The 17124-nt window shown below is 46.8% G+C and overlaps 1 protein-coding gene across 1 annotated transcript; it reads left to right on the top strand.

The window, feature by feature from the left end:
* Positions 1 to 7465: 7465 nt before the first annotated feature.
* LOC135893331 (kelch-like protein diablo) lies at positions 7466 to 16785 on the top strand. The gene is made up of 4 exons (XM_065421125.1): positions 7466 to 7523; positions 8199 to 8277; positions 10109 to 10336; positions 15297 to 16785. Exons 1-4 carry the CDS (start codon positions 7466 to 7468, stop codon positions 16783 to 16785), a joined length of 1854 nt encoding a protein of 617 aa, XP_065277197.1.
* The last annotated feature ends 339 nt before the right edge of the window (positions 16786 to 17124 follow it).

Here is a 17124-nt window from a genome sequence, read left to right on the forward strand (position 1 = left end):
AAGAAGGCCTCTGACCGATAGGTGTGACCTGCAACATAGTTTTCAATAAGACACAAAGAATCTCTCTGAAAAGGGTCAACCTGGACCTTCCCACCCCACATACCAGTGTTATCTCCCTTGTGAACCCAGGTGCAACTAAAACACAGTTGGTCAGCAGGAAGGAGTGGAAGAGATAAGGAGGAAAGGCCTTAGAGAGAAAGAAGGCTGTAAAACTTATCTGGATTAAGACTGGAAATAAGGGTGAACTCGTCTCAACTTGGTTTTTAGCTGAAGCCAGTAATTGGCAATGACATCACTTGTTTGTTAAAGGGTATAAAAAGTGAACTCTTACAGGGTTCATTGCTAATCCTGCCTGACCACACTGGCGCCAACATCCCAACAGCAGGCTCTAGGCATCCCTGGGTTTGGCCCGCTTATAAGTATCTTGATCAGATGCTTATAAATGTTTTATTACTGCTTGGATGTAGTCAATTGCTTATTATTTAGGCTTTTTAGACATGTTTAGAGCAATTGTATAAGTACCATTTGGCCTTTGGATTTAATAAAGGAATTTCTGGTTCAATTAGTGTTTAGTGATTTCCCCCAGATTAATATTAATAATTTCAAATATTAATAATTCCAACCCCACATACCTCTTCTTTGAAAACTCTGGCTTTCATCCGTCCTTCCACCCAGACTTACCCATAAATTCACTAGCACTGGCCACCACAGATTTAGCCTCCCACCTACACCAGGTGCACCAGGAGCTCCAGAAACATTTGCAGTCCACCAAACAAGCCTATAAACACCATGCAGACCAAGACAGGCCCCAAATCTGACCCTAGAGGGAAAAGCACAGCTCTTAGCCCAGAACCTTAAAATGAGCCATCCATCTGCCACACTAGACTACCAATACCTGGGCCCCTTCAAGATTATAGAATGGGTAAACCCAGCGGCCTTCAGGTGAAAGCTGTTCAAGTCCTTGAAGATCCACCCCATCTTTCACATCTTACTTTTAAAGCCCTACACCAAGAACCCAAACCCAAACTTCTCCCATCTGCCACTGCCACCCACAACAGTCCATGGACAGGAGGAGCACTTGGTCTCAGGGAGTTAGGGGAAGGCTGCAGTGTCTGTGGACTGGGAAGGCTATGGGCCGGACGAGCAGTCTTGGGACCTGGTAGAGAACATCCGGGCCCCAGACCCATTGCAAGAATTCCATCAGAAGTGCGCCAAGAAACCAGGCCCCAAAACTCCTAGGAGGCACCCTCATTGCGGGGGAGGGGGGAAATACTGTCAGGAATCGGCCTGCGGAAGAGCCAGTCCCCAGGCAACCTAACAAGTCCAGCTGGCCTGATTGACGGCACCTGATTGGTGAGAAGAGTCAGCAGACCAGTTCTTAAGCCCAGCAGCAGCAGTTAGGTGGCTGCTCAAACCATTTGTCCATCGCAGCAATCGCTCCTGCACCTCCTTGTTCCAGCCCTGCTCCTGCCTTGCCTCACCTCCCTCCAGGTAACCTGGGGCTGACCCTTGACTCCGATTCCTGACTGCCTCTGACCTTCAGCTCTAGTATCTGGCCTCTGACTGCAGTTGAGAGCCTAAGCGCTGATTCCTGGCTCTAACCACTGGTCCTGACTCCCGCACCAACCACTAGGCATGACTGCCCACGTCCCAGTCTCTGACACTGTGGCTACATCTACACTACAGGGGGGGGTCGATTTAAGATACGCAAATTCAGCTACGCGAATAGCGTAGCTGAATTCGACGTATCAGATCCGACTTACCCTGTTGTGAGGACGGCGGCAAAATCGACTGCCGCGGCTCCCAGTCGACGGCGCTTACTCCCACCTCCGCTGGTGGAGTAAGCGCGTCGATTCGGGGATCGATTGTCGCGTCCTGACGAGACGCGATAAGTCGATCCCCAAGAGATCGATTTCTACCCGCCGATTCAGGTGGGTAGTGTAGACCTAGCCTCAGTGAAATATGTCCCTTTGTCATTTTTTTTATCACTTTTATATTTGATTTCCCTCCCAGTAACATTTTTCATGAGGTACCCAGGAATATTGCTTGTAACCCACGTGTTCTTCTTGCCGAGAGAGTCCGTGTTCACAGACAGCTGAGGCAGTGCCTGAAAAACTCCTCCAGAATATAAACCATCCTTGAGTTTTCACTCACAAAATGCAAGTAGATGAGTGGATTTTTCATGTCTATTCTAGCCAATGGGTTCATTTTATCATTGTGTCATCTATTGTTATGGTCATGTGTAATCAATGGGTGCTAAACAGATGTAAGATGGGTAGAAGTAAATTAGGCGTATAGAAGTATAAGATTGATGAGTATTTAGGAGTGATGAGTGTGCATAGATATATAAGTAAAGTGTGGTTGCAATGCAAGGCCTACAGGCTGAGGCCTGTAAGATTTCAGCTTAGGCACTCTGGCCCTCAGGATGAAGGACACTTGACGTAAGGGGGTGACCTAAGAATAACCCTATGCCAGTAAAGTTACAAAGTTACTGGAAAGAATGTGCCAATAGGTGATGTTCTGGGAAATGGACCACAGTGTACTGTTCTAGACTGCAACATCATAAATTCTGCTTTCACCACAGATTACCCTGGGAACAGATTGATGTAAATGTTAATGCTAGTGAGAATAAGGGGAGCTAAGAGAAAAATCTATGAAAAATGGGGCATCCCAACATTGATAGGGTGTGGAAGCACAGATAAGGAAAAGGAGGGTTGGAATCCTCATGCATATGCATAAGGTGTTAGGTGTGGTCAGAACAATAAGATAAAAGAGATTCCCTGATTGGGCAACAGTAGGAAGACCTCATTGGGAAGACCCCAGCAGGAACCATCCCTCTGTCAATGACCACCCGTAGAGAGATCCACCAGACTCTACAATGTCTTTGGGTAGGTGAGTATGAATATGGAATTGGCTGTTGCTTGGGCTCTCTCAGGCTGTGTAGATGGGAATGGGAGTGTAACTTATGACTAAGGTCAAGATTTTGTCACAGTTATTTTTAGTAATAGTCATGGACAGGTCGTGGGCAATAAACACTAATTCACAGAAGCCTGAGCCAACCACCAGGTCTGGGGTGGATGACAGCCTGAGCCGCTGCTGGTGTAGTGTGGGGGGGGGGGGGGAGGGGGCGGGGCTGACAGCCCCAGGGCACCCGGCTGAAGCTGGAGCCGAAGAAGTCATGGAGGTCTCTTAAAGTCATGGAATCCATGACCTCCATGATGAAATCATACCCTTTACGTATGACGAAACAACCAAGATTTTTATTTGCAACTGTGTTTGTGGTCACTGTATTCATTCTTCGTGTGCTCCTAAGAATCTCCCAATCTAAGAGAATCACAAAGGGTAACTTTCACCGTACTGATCTGGAAATTGTAGCACCATAGAAGCCAAGCTCATCCTTAGGGTTAGGGAGACTATAGTTTAACACAGAACCTGTATGTAGTGGGTGACATTTGCATTGGAAGTCGGTGAATTCAAAAGTGTATTCAAAAACTGTACTTATATATGTCCTTTGGGTAGATAGTGCTGACGGGACAGAGTTAAGGAGCGTTTTAGCACCTTAAACTATGAAGTTCTTCACTTTCAAATGTTATTTTTATAGATCAGTACTCTATGTGACAAAGTTCCTCCTCTATCTTGGTGGGTCCTGCGCTTATTGGCGGATTTTCTTGCCTCAGAGATTCACCATGTGGGTTGGGGAACAGCCCAGAGACCTTCCCCTCTGGGATAACCCACAGTCCAGATCAATTGGGAGGTCTGGGGGGAACCCAGGCCCACCCTCTACTCCGGGTTCCAGCCCAGGGCCCTGTGGACTGCAGCTGTCTATAGTGCCTCCTGTAACAGCTGCATGACAGCTACAACTCCCTGGGCTACTTCCCCATGGCCTCCTCCAAACACCTTCCTTATTCTCACCACAGGACCTTCCTCCTGGTGTCTGATAACGCTTGTGCTCCTCAGTCCTCCAGCAGCACACCCTCTCACTCTCAGCTCCTTGCGCCTCTTGCTCCCAGCTCCTCACACCACAAACTGAAGTGAGCTCCTTTTTAAAACCCAGGTGCCCTGATTAGCCTGCCTTAATTGATTCTACCAGCTTCTTCTTAATTGGCTCCAGGTGTCCTAATTAGTCTGCCTGCCTTAACTGGTTCTAGCAGGTTCCTGATTACTCTAGTGCAGCCCCTGCTCTGGTCACTCAGGGAACAGAAAACTACTCATCCAGTGACCAGTATATTTGCCCTCTACCAGACTCCTGTACCCCACTGGTCTGGGTCTGTCACATCTAATAATACTTTAAAGTCATGACTATTTGTGTCAAATCTTTGCCATCTTAAAGAATTTTCTTGCGGCTTGTCTACACGGGACGTTACTGTACAGCAAGCTCGGGTGTGACTCTACAGTGCCCTGGCTTAACGTGCAGTAACACCCCAGGGGGCCAGTGCACTACGTGTACGTAATGCACTGCAGCTGAGAGGGAGCCTAACTAGAAATAGCAGTGTGGATGTTGCAGCTCTGGTGGAGGCTCGGGCTAGTCACCTGAGCTCAGACCCAGGTGGGCTGGAGAGCCTGAGATGCCGCTTAAGCCGTAGCTCTCACGATGCTATTTTTAGCTCCCTAGCTCCAGCCCAGCAAGTCTATGTACCCAGGCTAGGAGAGTCAGTCTCAGCTGACCCATAGACATACAAAACATTTAGGGTATCAGAGGGGTAGCCGTGTTAGACTGGATCTGTAAAAAGCGACAAAGAGTCTTGTGGCACCTTATAGACTAACAGAAGTATTGGAGCATAAGCTTTCGTGGGTGCCACAAGCCTCTTTGTCCCTAAATGTTTTGACCCCCTGGCATGCGGTGCATTAACAGGCTGTGTAGAAAAGCCCTTAGTTTCCTTGAGTCAAATGCTTTCTGCCTGTGTTGGTGACACTGGCTTCTTTCCAGGGCTGGAGCACAGACGTTCTCTTTCTGCTGCTTATGCCAGTGGATGTGGTTGTGATAGCCGCAAAAGGCCCTGCCCTTCCACCGGCGATTATAAGAGAGGGCGTTGCGATGTTTCATTGACAGGGCTCAGAACTGGAACATGTTGCAAAGGAAGCCGCACAAAAGTTGATGGTTTGGGATTTTGCTACAGATCTGTAACGCACTAAGGGTCACCACGCTCAGGTTGACGTTTTGCACCAGCTGGTGCCTGGCCATCTGTTACAGCACAGCCCACTCTGGAGGACTCTCTTCTGCTTGGTGTCGGAGCTAAACATTAGGGAGGTTTCTATCTCTCAGGTGATGTCTTGAGTACAGGTCTCTGAAGCAAGGTGGGAGGATTCAGACCATTTCCAGCAAGCAGGGCCATCCAACTGGGTACTGAACCGGACTGAAGAGATTTAGGCAGGACATTGCAAGCCTAAATCCCAGCCAGGACTGATTTTTAAGGACCTCCATGAAAGTCCAAATGGACGGGCAGCCCAGAAACCAAACCTTTCACAAGTGGAGTCCTCTTTTCAGCTGCCCTCTCTTCCCAGTCATAAACCTCCCTTGCATCCCTCTCGCCTGCCTGTCCTCCTCCTAGGCAGACACGCCATCCCTGTCTCATGAATCACAACACAGTATGCAAAACAGACTGTGACTCATCTCCCAGTCTGACCAATTGGGAAACAGAACGTAGATCCAGTGGAAATAGCAACATCTTCACCCCTTGGCCGTTGCAGCCCGGGTGTCCCCATTGTTGCAGATTGTAAAGGCTGCAAAACCACACAGGCAATAGCGGGAGGAGGAGCAGGTAGGTGAGACCGCACAGAATGTGGGTGAGAGAATGTGGTATGGTTGTACATAAGGGACTGGGGTTAGGAATGGGGGAAGAGTATTTCCCAGGATGATCTCGATTGATGAGCCCATTTTGCAAAGAATCTTTGGTGTCACTCAAGATCCCAGGTCAGTGTGTAACAAGAGCTATTTCTTCCCTTGAAGGGAACACCTATGTCTTCTCCCCAAAGTCTAGTATTTTGTAACTGAGGCACCAGCCTACCCATCTTCCAAAACTGGACCAGAATGGGGAAAACAGTTTCCTGTTCATATGGTCACCTGCAGAACCCATTCTTCCTTTAGGATCACATTTTCTAGAGTGAGCAGACAGCACTTCCCATTGAGAGCAATGGGATCTGCTGGGAATTGAGCACTTCTGAAAATCTTGCTACTTCGCTTGGGTGCCTACATGGGAGATACGATCTTCTGGCAATCGGATCCCTGTTGTGGATGTGCAGTACTTCTGAAAACCTGCCCCTTAGATCCTCATTTCTCAATGAATGACTGTCTGTCGAGATCTTTGAGAAGGACTTTTGGATAGCAAGTTATTGAGCAATCCCTTCAGAGCAATCGTCAATGGAGGAGATTTGACTCACTCTCAGTAGTGAACAGTCATGCGAGTCCAAAACGTTTAGTTGTTAAGATAAATTTATTCACAAGTGCAGCACAAACTCACATCCCCCAAGAATTCTTATGACATAGAGGGCAGGCTCTTGATAAACTAGGGTACAGATCCAGGGGTAGTTAACTGTAACCATCCCTAAGCGCTGCATCCTCCCTACTCACCAAGAGGGAAGGGTCTAGGTGTGTTTTGCAGGCAGCAGTAATAAGGGATGAAAATGGGGAAATCTCAGGAATTCACATGAATTCTTTCCCTCTTCCCCCCAAGAAATTCAGAGTCCCAGTTCTGACTCCATTCCTGAACTTCTCTGTTAAGCCTAGTTGTGTATGGCAGAGATGTCTGATCAGTGTGCCATTTTACCTGCTATCCACACTGCGAAACCAAGGGGTAAGTGGGGTGCAGGGAGAGGGGTGACCTAAATAGACAACTCCTATCTTCAGTTAGACTGTCTTGGCTTTTGTGGTTATGTCACACCCGTAATGTCACACCGGGGGATTTCTGTGAATGTTTTCTTCTGCCCATCACACCACGGACCATTCAGGGAGCAGAATGTGAGAGCCAGTCGCTTGGAAACCCAGACACTCCTCGCTGTAGCTCTGAGGCAATGGTTCCTAGTGGGTACCACACTGCCACACCTAGAGGAAGAACCAAGAGCATCAGAGAGACTGGATCATTTGCTTATTAAGGTAAAAGAGCAGCAGACATCACTTAGCTGCAGGAGAAGTGGGGGACAATGAAGGAGTGCAATGAGGTGGTCACTACCTCAGGATATAAGGGTGTTTCCCACTCAGCTACCCCAGACAGGTGGCTGGAAAATAGTGATCTAAAGGATGCTCTTGATTGACTGGGAGATATTGGGGGTAGTCACGAGATATCTCTGCTGAGCTAGCACTGCAGAGAAAGGACGTTAAAGGAGCTGCATCTCTTTGATGATGATCAGTGTGAGCTTAATTTCCTGTTCCTCTAGCTGGGCCCGCCTGTGGTAGACCCTGAGGTCCAGCCGCACTTATCAGAGATTCCAGGCACATCTCAGAACCAAGCTGATAAATTCCCAAATGGTTATGGCGGAGGATGACACAGAAGAGGCACCTAAACCACTGGAACACTATATTCGAGAGGGTAGGTGTGATGCTCTTCACATTTGGGTCACATCCCACAGAATGGCTCCCTTCTGTGTAACATTCTGGTGATGTCGCATGGGGGATCTACCATGGAAGATGAATGGTCTTGTGCACAGCCATCACCAAAGAACAATGCTGAGCTGCAAACTACTTGCAAGGGTTGTTCTTTCCTTTTATCTTTTCTGACTAAATTTGGTGCAGGTGAGAGACGCTGATGTGGCAGCCCTGGAAACTGAAGTCTGCTATTTATCCTCAGAATGACACAGCCTCAGGAGGCAGTGCAAAGTTCCCGCCCGCTGCCTGATCTGTGTTGCCCCGGCCCGGACTTGGAAGGACCCTGTATAGGAGCAAGAAGGGAAATCAGTCCCCATGGCATGTTTGGTCCTTAGCCTCTTGGCTGAGACTACCAACAAGGGGGGCCAGCTGTGAAAGTGGACCCCTTTCATTATGTGAAACAGATGCTAGTCTGACACACACACCCCCAGCTCATTTCACATAGGCCACCAAAGAGCCATCAGATGGGAACAGCTTTTGCTCGCCTGGGGGCTGACCTGAGATTTGATGCCATTTAAAAATTCCTTTCGACCGAGTTATTTCTTCTCTTGCAGGGCTGATGTTTCTGTTGCAATGTCTGTTCTGACACAGCCTTGGCTTTGTCGTCCCCTTCCTGCAGGTTTGAAGCAGATGTACCAGGACCAGCAACTGTGTGATGCCACCATAGTGGCTGAAGGAAAGAGGTTCCCATGTCACAGGTTAGAAAGGTTCTGCTTATGCACGTCTTAATTTCTCGTTTTGTTTAAATGGAAGATCATCATGTAAACATAACACGATAACCTGACGTTTCTTAATCCCATAATTTAAAAATCTCATTGATCTCCAGTCAACCTTCTGGGTGGCTTTATTTGTCTCTGACTTCCTTGGGGATTTCCTTGTAAAAATGTCTTAGCCATTTGCAAAATCTCTTTTATGAGCCTCTTAGCAAAGAGAAATCTCTGACTAGACGTGCTGCAGCCATTCAGCATCTAGACATTTCTGTTTTACTTCTTGTTGGTTTCCTAATTAGGCAGCCTCTTGAAATCAAATAAATGTTCTAGTTACTCTCCTCCATGTGTCTTCTGCAGTTACCACCCACCCTTCCCTTTGTGTTACCTGTCCTGGTACCAGTTTAAATATAGCAATTTCCTTATTCTGAACAGGCGGTTTCACTCATACCACGCACCTGAGTCTACTCTCACTCACACTGATGTAAGTCAGAGTAACGCCAATGAGGTAACGCTGGTGTGAGAAGAGGACCAAGACCCAGGATGACAGGGGTGAGGGTGAATTGCAGTTGAAATCTTGTTTGAATTATTTCATTTCTTGGTCTCTTTTTCTGACTCAGTCAGTGATGCTTGGATGATTTCAGGTAGGTGTATTCTCAGTGATCTGTTAAAAGGGGTTTGGCTCACTTCCCCTGACCATAACTTTTCAGAAAAGCAAGGGCCGTGGATAGCCATATATATATTTTAATTGGAAATGGCATTTAGCACCCCATTTAGCCCTGAGTAATCCTTGAACCCAGGTGAGGATCACAGAGGGAGAGACTAGTTTTTCTTCTTGCCAGCCAGAGGAGACAGATTGCTGAACAGCCAGGGGCATGGAGCAGTAGAACCCGAGTCCTCTTCAGCAAGCCTGGAGACTGGAGAGGGCAGCATCTAGCACCGCAACATAACAAAGACCAACAGTAATTTCTGGGATGGAGGGGCAGGACTATCCAATACTTAGGACATTACAGAAGGTGATGGGGGATCTGGCTGCAGTGAAATTCTCTGTCCTTTATGAAGCAGGAGGTCAGACTAGCTAGCCAAAGTGATCCCTTCTCTCCTTCAAATCTAGGGGCAAAATCCTGACCTCACTGAAGCCAAGGGCCATTGACTTCAGTAGGATTTTGCCCTGTGTATCTGAGGTCCCAGCCCTCCAGGAGAGAACAAGGAAGGGGTGGAGGGAGGCTAATTTCACTTGTGCTCTGATACTCCCCTTTCCCGAAGGCAGGGCCTTTGCTCTCCCATTTCCAGGAGACACATTTGATCAGTCCCTCTGCTCCATTCCTCCCCATCTCTATTCACAGTGGGGGACTCACCCATCCCAGGGCTAGTGGTAGGGGAGGGGGATCTGGCCAATCTCCGCTCCTGGAGAAGGGGGAACCATAACTCCTTCCGGCATTGGAGGAGGAGCTACATTAAGAAGCCCTCATAGGAGTTGCCTCTTCCTCAGACAAAAGGGTTGTTGTTGGACAGAAGGTCTCAAGGCCAGAGGTGGGAACCAGGAAATTACTGAGGAGTGAGGATGCCCCGCATGCCCACCCCAGGGCTCTGTCCAGCTTCAGAGAATCTCAGAAGGAAGAAAATAATCAAACAAGGACACAAAACCATGTTGAGAATATTGGTTATAACTGGCCTCTAGTCAGAAGGTTTATCAGCAAGCGAAGGGGCAGGTATGGAACATGTCCTCACTGGCCAACTGGATCCGTGCAAAAGCAATGGAGCTCCTTTTCCAGAGCCGTGAATAAGCTCCATTGACCATGTTTCCTCTCTCTCTGCACAGGATGCTGCTGGCTGCAGTCAATCCCTACTTTCGAGCCATGTTTGTCAGCTCCTTCAAAGAATCCCAGGATGGAGAAGTTCTGCTGCAGGACATGGCTCCCTCCACTGTGCAAACCATCCTACACTATCTGTACACGGAGAAGATCTCAGTTACTTCAGAGACAGCCCAGGCTGTGTTCGTAGCAGCCAGCCGGCTTCAGATCCTCCCTCTGCTGGAGATCTGCTCCAGGTGAGGCTGACATGGAAACAACTGTGATTATGCTGTAAATGTGCACCGTGCTGGCTGTTTGGGGAGTCCTGCCAAACAGTGTCATTCAGTCTACAGGAGAGCTCTTCCCATCGGCTTAGAGGGTCCGCACTAGCATCACTGCACCTGTAAGCTCCGTAGTGTAGCCATAGCCACAGCGTTTCAGCTTTTCCTACATGCCCCCATTTGATTCTATTTTTTGTTTTTTTGCAGCAGATTTTCAGCAGTTTGGGCCTGGTTTCATGCCAGAGTGAGATACAGTGCTTGCGTTCTGCTGGTTTCTTGCCTGGCTAACTTTTCGCTGGGTCAGGCAAAACCATTTTGAAATCTCGCCGGAACAGAATGGCCAGGTTACAGCAGTGTGATGTGCTAGGGCTGGTCCGGGCACAGTTGTGCAGATTGATCACACTTTTTAGAAACTGACTTACAACCTGCATACTTTTCGGTTGACTTGGTATGTTAACTATATTTTGAGTGAACTTAGTGCTGACGATACTTTAGTGATCCAGGTTTAATGTTCTCTTAAGGTGTGTTTTGATTTGTCTTTTTGTGTATATATTGTAATTCTATAACATTTTTAAATATTTATAATGTAATTAAAGGTATTTTTCCTGTCCTCTCTCAACCGTTCACGCACACACCTGCTTTGTGTGAATTCACCTGACAGGCCTGACCCAGTAGGTGGCCTCTGAACATGCTGACTGGATTGGGCCCTTACATGACTTAGGATATCTCCATATATTAAGCTACCCTATCTCCTAGAGCTGGAAGGCACCTTGAAAGGTCATCAAGTCCAGCCCTCTGCCTTCACTAGCAGGACCAAGTACTGATTTTGCCCCAGATTCCTCAGTGGCCCCCTCGAGGATTGAACTCACAACCTTGGGTTTAGCAGGCCAATGCTCAAACCACTGAGCTATCCCTCCTCCCAACTACTTTCCCCTGGTTTGTGAATTGGTCTGGGGCTTAGGTGGGAGATGGGCACCCAGATGCCCACGGGAGGCAGCCGTGTGCATGTCCAGAATCAGAAACCTAGGTGCCTAAGTGCCTAAAATTACTGGGAAAATTTAGGCACCGCATGAGTTTAGGCACCTGCAGGGTTCAGTGGGAGCGGGAAGGATTGTGCATGGCAAGTGGTACCAAAACCAGGACTTAGGCACCTTAAATAGGAACTTACGTGCCTAATTCCTTTTGTGCATTCAGGTCTAAGTGCCTATGGGCTCGTCTACATTTAAAACATTACAGCGGTCCAGCTGCGCTGTTGTAGTGCTTCAGCATAGACACGACCTACATTGATGGGAAGAATTCTCCCATTGGCGAAGGTAACCCACCTCCCCGAGAGACGCTAACTAGGTTGATGGATGAATTCTTTCATCGATCTAGTGCTGTCTGTACACGGACTTAGGTTGGCTTAACAACGCTGCTCAGGGGTGTGGATTGTCACACCCTTGGCCGATATAATTAAACAAACTTAATTTTCTTGTGTAGACCAGGCCTAGGTCTCTTTTGAAAATGAGACTTAGAGTCCTAAGTCAGTGAGATATGTTTGAATATTTTACCCTATATCTATTTAAAGCCAATTTTTGGTAGAACTCTAATTCGTAAAGCACATTGAGGTCCTCAAATAAAAGGTGTTCTATAAATACGAAGTCAATGGTGCCAAACACCCGGCCTATGGGTCAGACCCGCTCCCTCTGAGAGAGTCAGACTCTACGTAGGAGCACCATTGCCCTCACTGGAATTACATCAATTTACACCAGCTGGGAATCTGGTTCAAGATTTTAAAATAATGTAGGTGGTGGTGTATTAATTTCGATAGACTATAGGGGCCCAACGATGTTAACATAACCCAGTGACTGTCCAACATTAAAGAAGGTCTGGGGTTTGGTATACAGATGCCTCAGCCTGCTTAGTATCCTGGCAAACACGTCATTAAACATCATTTTAACCTTTGATTAAAGATAAAGAAAAGAAGGAAAAGCAGTTAAAGCATTGGAAAGGTAAAGTAGTAAGTCAGGCTTTCATTGTAACCGCCCTTGTTCCCTTTCCCTTTAGCTGGAGAGGGTTTTTAGAAGGAAAACCCCCCTTGTTTCACAGTCTCTGAGATGGGATCACTGTCCTTGGGGAGAAGAGAAGAAGTTAGTTGAGATGAGCTGTGGCAAGTCCGACCCTGTTTCATCCCAGGTGGTAGCTGGATTCAGCTGGAGCCAATAGAGGTGCTGATGTCATGTGGGTCACTTTCTCTGGCCCCGTCTGGTCAGGACATCTCTCAGGAGCAGGATGATGAATGCCTGGAGTCCCAGGGGACAGTGGGGGTGGCAGCCAGGCTGGCGAAGCTTGCTCTAGTAGCTGCCATCTGTTCTTCTCGTTTTCGCCCCAAAGTATCTTTCTTTAAAACCCCAAAAAGGAAGTGGGGGGAGGAATAGCCCATCCTCTCATTACTTTGTACTCCAGTCAGGCTTCGTTTCCAACACACCAATTTGGATTCATCGATTTTTGGAGTCACACTTTCTTCTTTACCAACCATGATCTTAATACAGTCTTTGAGTTATATCAGGAGGCCTTTTTGTTTGGACTAATTACGTTTTTCTGTCTGGTTTTCTTGCACCTGTTTATAACATCCTTTATTAAAAACGACTTGACTACTTTTCATGGTTAATTCCCAAGCAGGTAAAAAGTTATAGGCGCATTTACCACAATAGCACGTAGTCACCACTATGGTGTGCACAAATTGGAAATTACAGGTACTTACCTGAAAGTGTTATATTCATGGCATATACACAGAGAAGTTAGATAAAGACATAAATACTCTTGCAGGAAGGTTACAGTGTGACATAAGAACATAAGAACGGCCATACTAGGTCAGACCTATGGTCCATCTAGCCCAGTATCCTGTCTTCCAACAGTGGCTAGTGCCAGGTGTTTCAGAAGGAATGAACAAAATAGGTAATCACTGAGTGATCCATCCCCTGTCGTCCGTTCAGAGCTTTTGGGATTCACAGGCTAGGGACACTCAGAGCATGGGTTGCATCCCTGGTCATCAGGCTAATAACCATTGATAGACCTATCCTCTAGAAACTTCTCTAGTTCTTTTTTGAACCCCTTTATAATTTTGGCCTTCACAACATCCCCTGGCAAGGAGTTCCACAGGTTGACTGTGCGTTGTGTGAAGAAGTACTTTCTTTTGTTTGTTTTAAACCTGCTGCGTAGTAATTTCATTGGGTGACCCCCTGGTTTGTATGTTATATGAAGGAGTATATAATATTTCCTTATTTCCTTTCGCCATACCAGGCACGATTTTATTGACCTCTATCATATCCCCACCCTTAGTCATCTCTTTTCCAAGCTGAAAAGTTCAACCTTTTTAATCTCTCCTTACACAGAAGCTGTTCCATACCTTTAATCATTTTTCTTGCCCTTCTCTGTACCTTTTCCAATTCTAAAATATCTTTTTTTGAGAGGGGCGACCAGAACCACACATAGTATTCAAGGTGCGGGTGTACCATGGATTTATATAGTAGCATTATGATATTTTCTGTCTTATTATCTATCCTCTTCCTAATGGTTCCGAACATTGTTCGCTTTTTTGGCTGCCGCTGCACACTGAGCGGATGTTTTCAGAGAACTATCCACAATGACCACAAGATCTCTTTCTTGAGTCGTAACAGCTAATTTAGACCTCATCATTTTATATGCGTAGTTGGGATTATGTTTTCCAATGTGCATTACTTTCCACTTATCAACACTGAATTTCATCTGCCATTTTGTTGCCCAGTCATCCAGTCCTGTGAGATCTCTTTGTAAGTCTTCACACTCTGCTTTGGACTTAACTCTCTTGAGTAATTTTGTATCATCTGCAAATTTTGCCACCTCACTGCTTACCACTTTTTCCAAATAATTTATGAATATGTTGAACAGCACTGGTCCTAGTACCCCTGAGGGACACCACTATTTACCTCTCTCCAGTGTGAAAGTTATTCTGACCAGTTATTCCTATCCTTTGCTTTCTGTCTTTTAACCAGTTTCTGATCCATGAGAGGACCTTCCCTCTTATCCCATGACTGCTTATTAATGCTACTTTATTTCTTAGAATTCAGAACAATGACACACAAGAACCCCAAAACAGAGAGGCACAGCTCACTCCACTTTAATCGAGGCTGGCTGTCAGCAGACTGACTGCTCCTATGCTCGAATTGCATGCTTCCCCTTCGCCTGCAAGCTGGACCAGGAAACCCCCCTGAAATTTTAAGTGACAGCCTACAATTTTGACAGTTTTCAATGCACTACAATACATGATTGGTAGATAGATTAGATAGATTGATCGATCGTATGGGGATATATAGTGGTGTATGGGGATGGATAGATAGATTAGATTAGATAGATGTGCGAATGGCCAGACAAACAAATAGGCAGAACTAGCTATGGTCCTAAAAGTGCCCTGAACCATGTTTTGCCATTGAATAATGCTGAATGCAACAGTAAGTTTCCTAACTCGAAGATAGTTACTATATAAGGGCCACACTCTAAGCCTGATCTTTGTACAAACCTCACATTGTTACCAGTGTAAGAGCTGTGTGAATTGAAGGTGGTATCTAGCTTCAATACATATATGGCCCGCTTCACCAAAGTATCTGAGCACCTCACTTTAATGTATTTATCTGCACAACACACCTGTGAGGTAGGGCAGTGCTGTTCTCTGCATTGTACAGATGGGAAACTGAGGCACAGAGACTAAGTGACTTGAATAAGGCTTCACAGGGAATCTATGGACTGGGTCACAGATCTTCATTAAATATGTAATTTGATCCTCTCCCTTAGAATGACTTTAGCTCCTTGTATTAAGTGTTAACTCCCTGTATTAAGTGTTGCTATTACCCCAATGTCTAAGGGAGAAGTCTCACACTTGTGACATCCCCAGTAACATTTATCCCCATTACTTTCCCAGCTTTCTTCTGGAGCAAGTTTCCGTTGAGAATTGCCTTGTGCTTTATGAACTGGGTTATGCCCATGGCGAACAAGCTCTGCTCCGAGTAGCCATGAGACAGATCAGCCTGAACTTTAGGCACCTCTCTCTGGAGGACAAAAGCTTCCTACATCTGAAACCCAGCACTTTGATTAGCATCATCTCCTCAGACAGCCTGGTGGTCTCTTCTGAGATAGTTGTCTACCGGGCAGTGCGACGCTGGATGAAGTTTCAAACCTCCAACCGCCGTCCATTCCTGAGTAAGCTAATGAGCCATGTCCGCCTTCCACTCCTTACCCAGGAAGAGCTCCGAGAGGTCCAGTTAGAATCAGCCCATTGCGGGGACATGCGGTTGCGATGGAAGCGTCTCAACAGACAAGAGAGGTTGCAGGAGTGTGGCGGTCTTAGACAGGGCATGTACAACAAGTGTATTGTGTGCGTGGACCTGTTCAACATGGAGGGCCCAGAGCTGAAAACGAAGGATTTTCAGGTAGGCTGTTTTGACCCCCAGACAGAAAAGTGGGAAAAGCTGACACCTTTGAAATGTCTGTACTGTGCTCGCTGCCTGGCAGTGGCAGATAAGCTGTACGTAACCGGAGGTGTGCACACGGATGACTCTTATTCAGATACTCTCCACGAGTACAGCTCTTTCAGAGGCCGGTGGACACAACTCCCTTCCATGTCCATGCCCCGTGCTTCACATGGGTTTCTAAACTGCAACCAGAAGCTTTATGCTGTGGGGGGCTGGTGCAGGTATGAAGATTATCTGGATTCTGCAGAGTGTTTTGACTTGATGGAGAAGACCTGGACTCCCATCTCTCGGCTGCCACATACTCTGAGCCATTTTGCCGCCACAGTGCTTAAAAATAAATTGTACCTGATAGGTGGCGTGACAGACAAACTGGGCTCTTGGTATGTTTCCAGGAAGGTTTTGATCTACAAAGTTAGCTCCAATGTGTGGACGCAGGTGCTTCTGGATGCAGAGTGCTACTGGTCGGGAGCTGTCTCCATGAATAACGGGATATATGTTATTGGTGGGTATTTTAGGAGCAGAGTGAGACATCATAATGAGAGATGGCCTGATTCAGGAAACCTGCATTGCAGTCGAAGGTGTTTCTTCCTGGGCGAAGATGGAAGAGTGGACAAGGATGTCGTGATCCCAAAGTTGCCAGTTGAAATTGCTGGTGCTGGTGTGGTGCGCTGGAAGAAGAGGATCTACGTGCTGGGTGGCGAAAATACATATTTATATAATAACCACGATGGTGAAAATGAAGAGGAATATTATAACACAATTTACTATTGGGAACCTGGAGACCACAGATGGACTCAGTGTCCGGAAAGACTCCCTTTTAGCAACTGGGGAATCAGCGGATTTGGATGTGCAACGCTGAAGTTACCCAAAAAAACTATTCTGTCTCTTTTTCGAAAGACATCTGTAGCCCTGACAGCTGTTGAGTTAGCAGAGAGTTAGCGGCTTTTTAGCCACGTGCCACATTGCCTCATGGTCAGTGTATCCTGTCCCTAAAGCTGCATTTGTGAAGCTCACCTGCCTGTACCTTTACTGTGAGTTTACATGTGTTTATATGGAACTCCAAAGCATTCCACTGAAACCAGCAGATTGTTGGTAAAGGAAAGGGTGTGGTACCAGCACCAGTTCACCACTGCTTTGTGTTGGGGCTGCCCTTTACACTTGTGCAAAGTGGGTGTAAAATCCTACCAAGTCAGAGCTCTCCCATAGGATCATTTGAATGTCTGTTTGGTTCCTCAAAGGAAGGAAAGGCCGTAAAGAAAGCGCAGCCGTGTGGGAGAG

The sequence above is a fragment of the Emys orbicularis genome, chromosome 22 (assembly GCF_028017835.1).
Source record: "Emys orbicularis isolate rEmyOrb1 chromosome 22, rEmyOrb1.hap1, whole genome shotgun sequence".
NCBI lineage: Eukaryota > Metazoa > Chordata > Testudines > Emydidae > Emys > Emys orbicularis.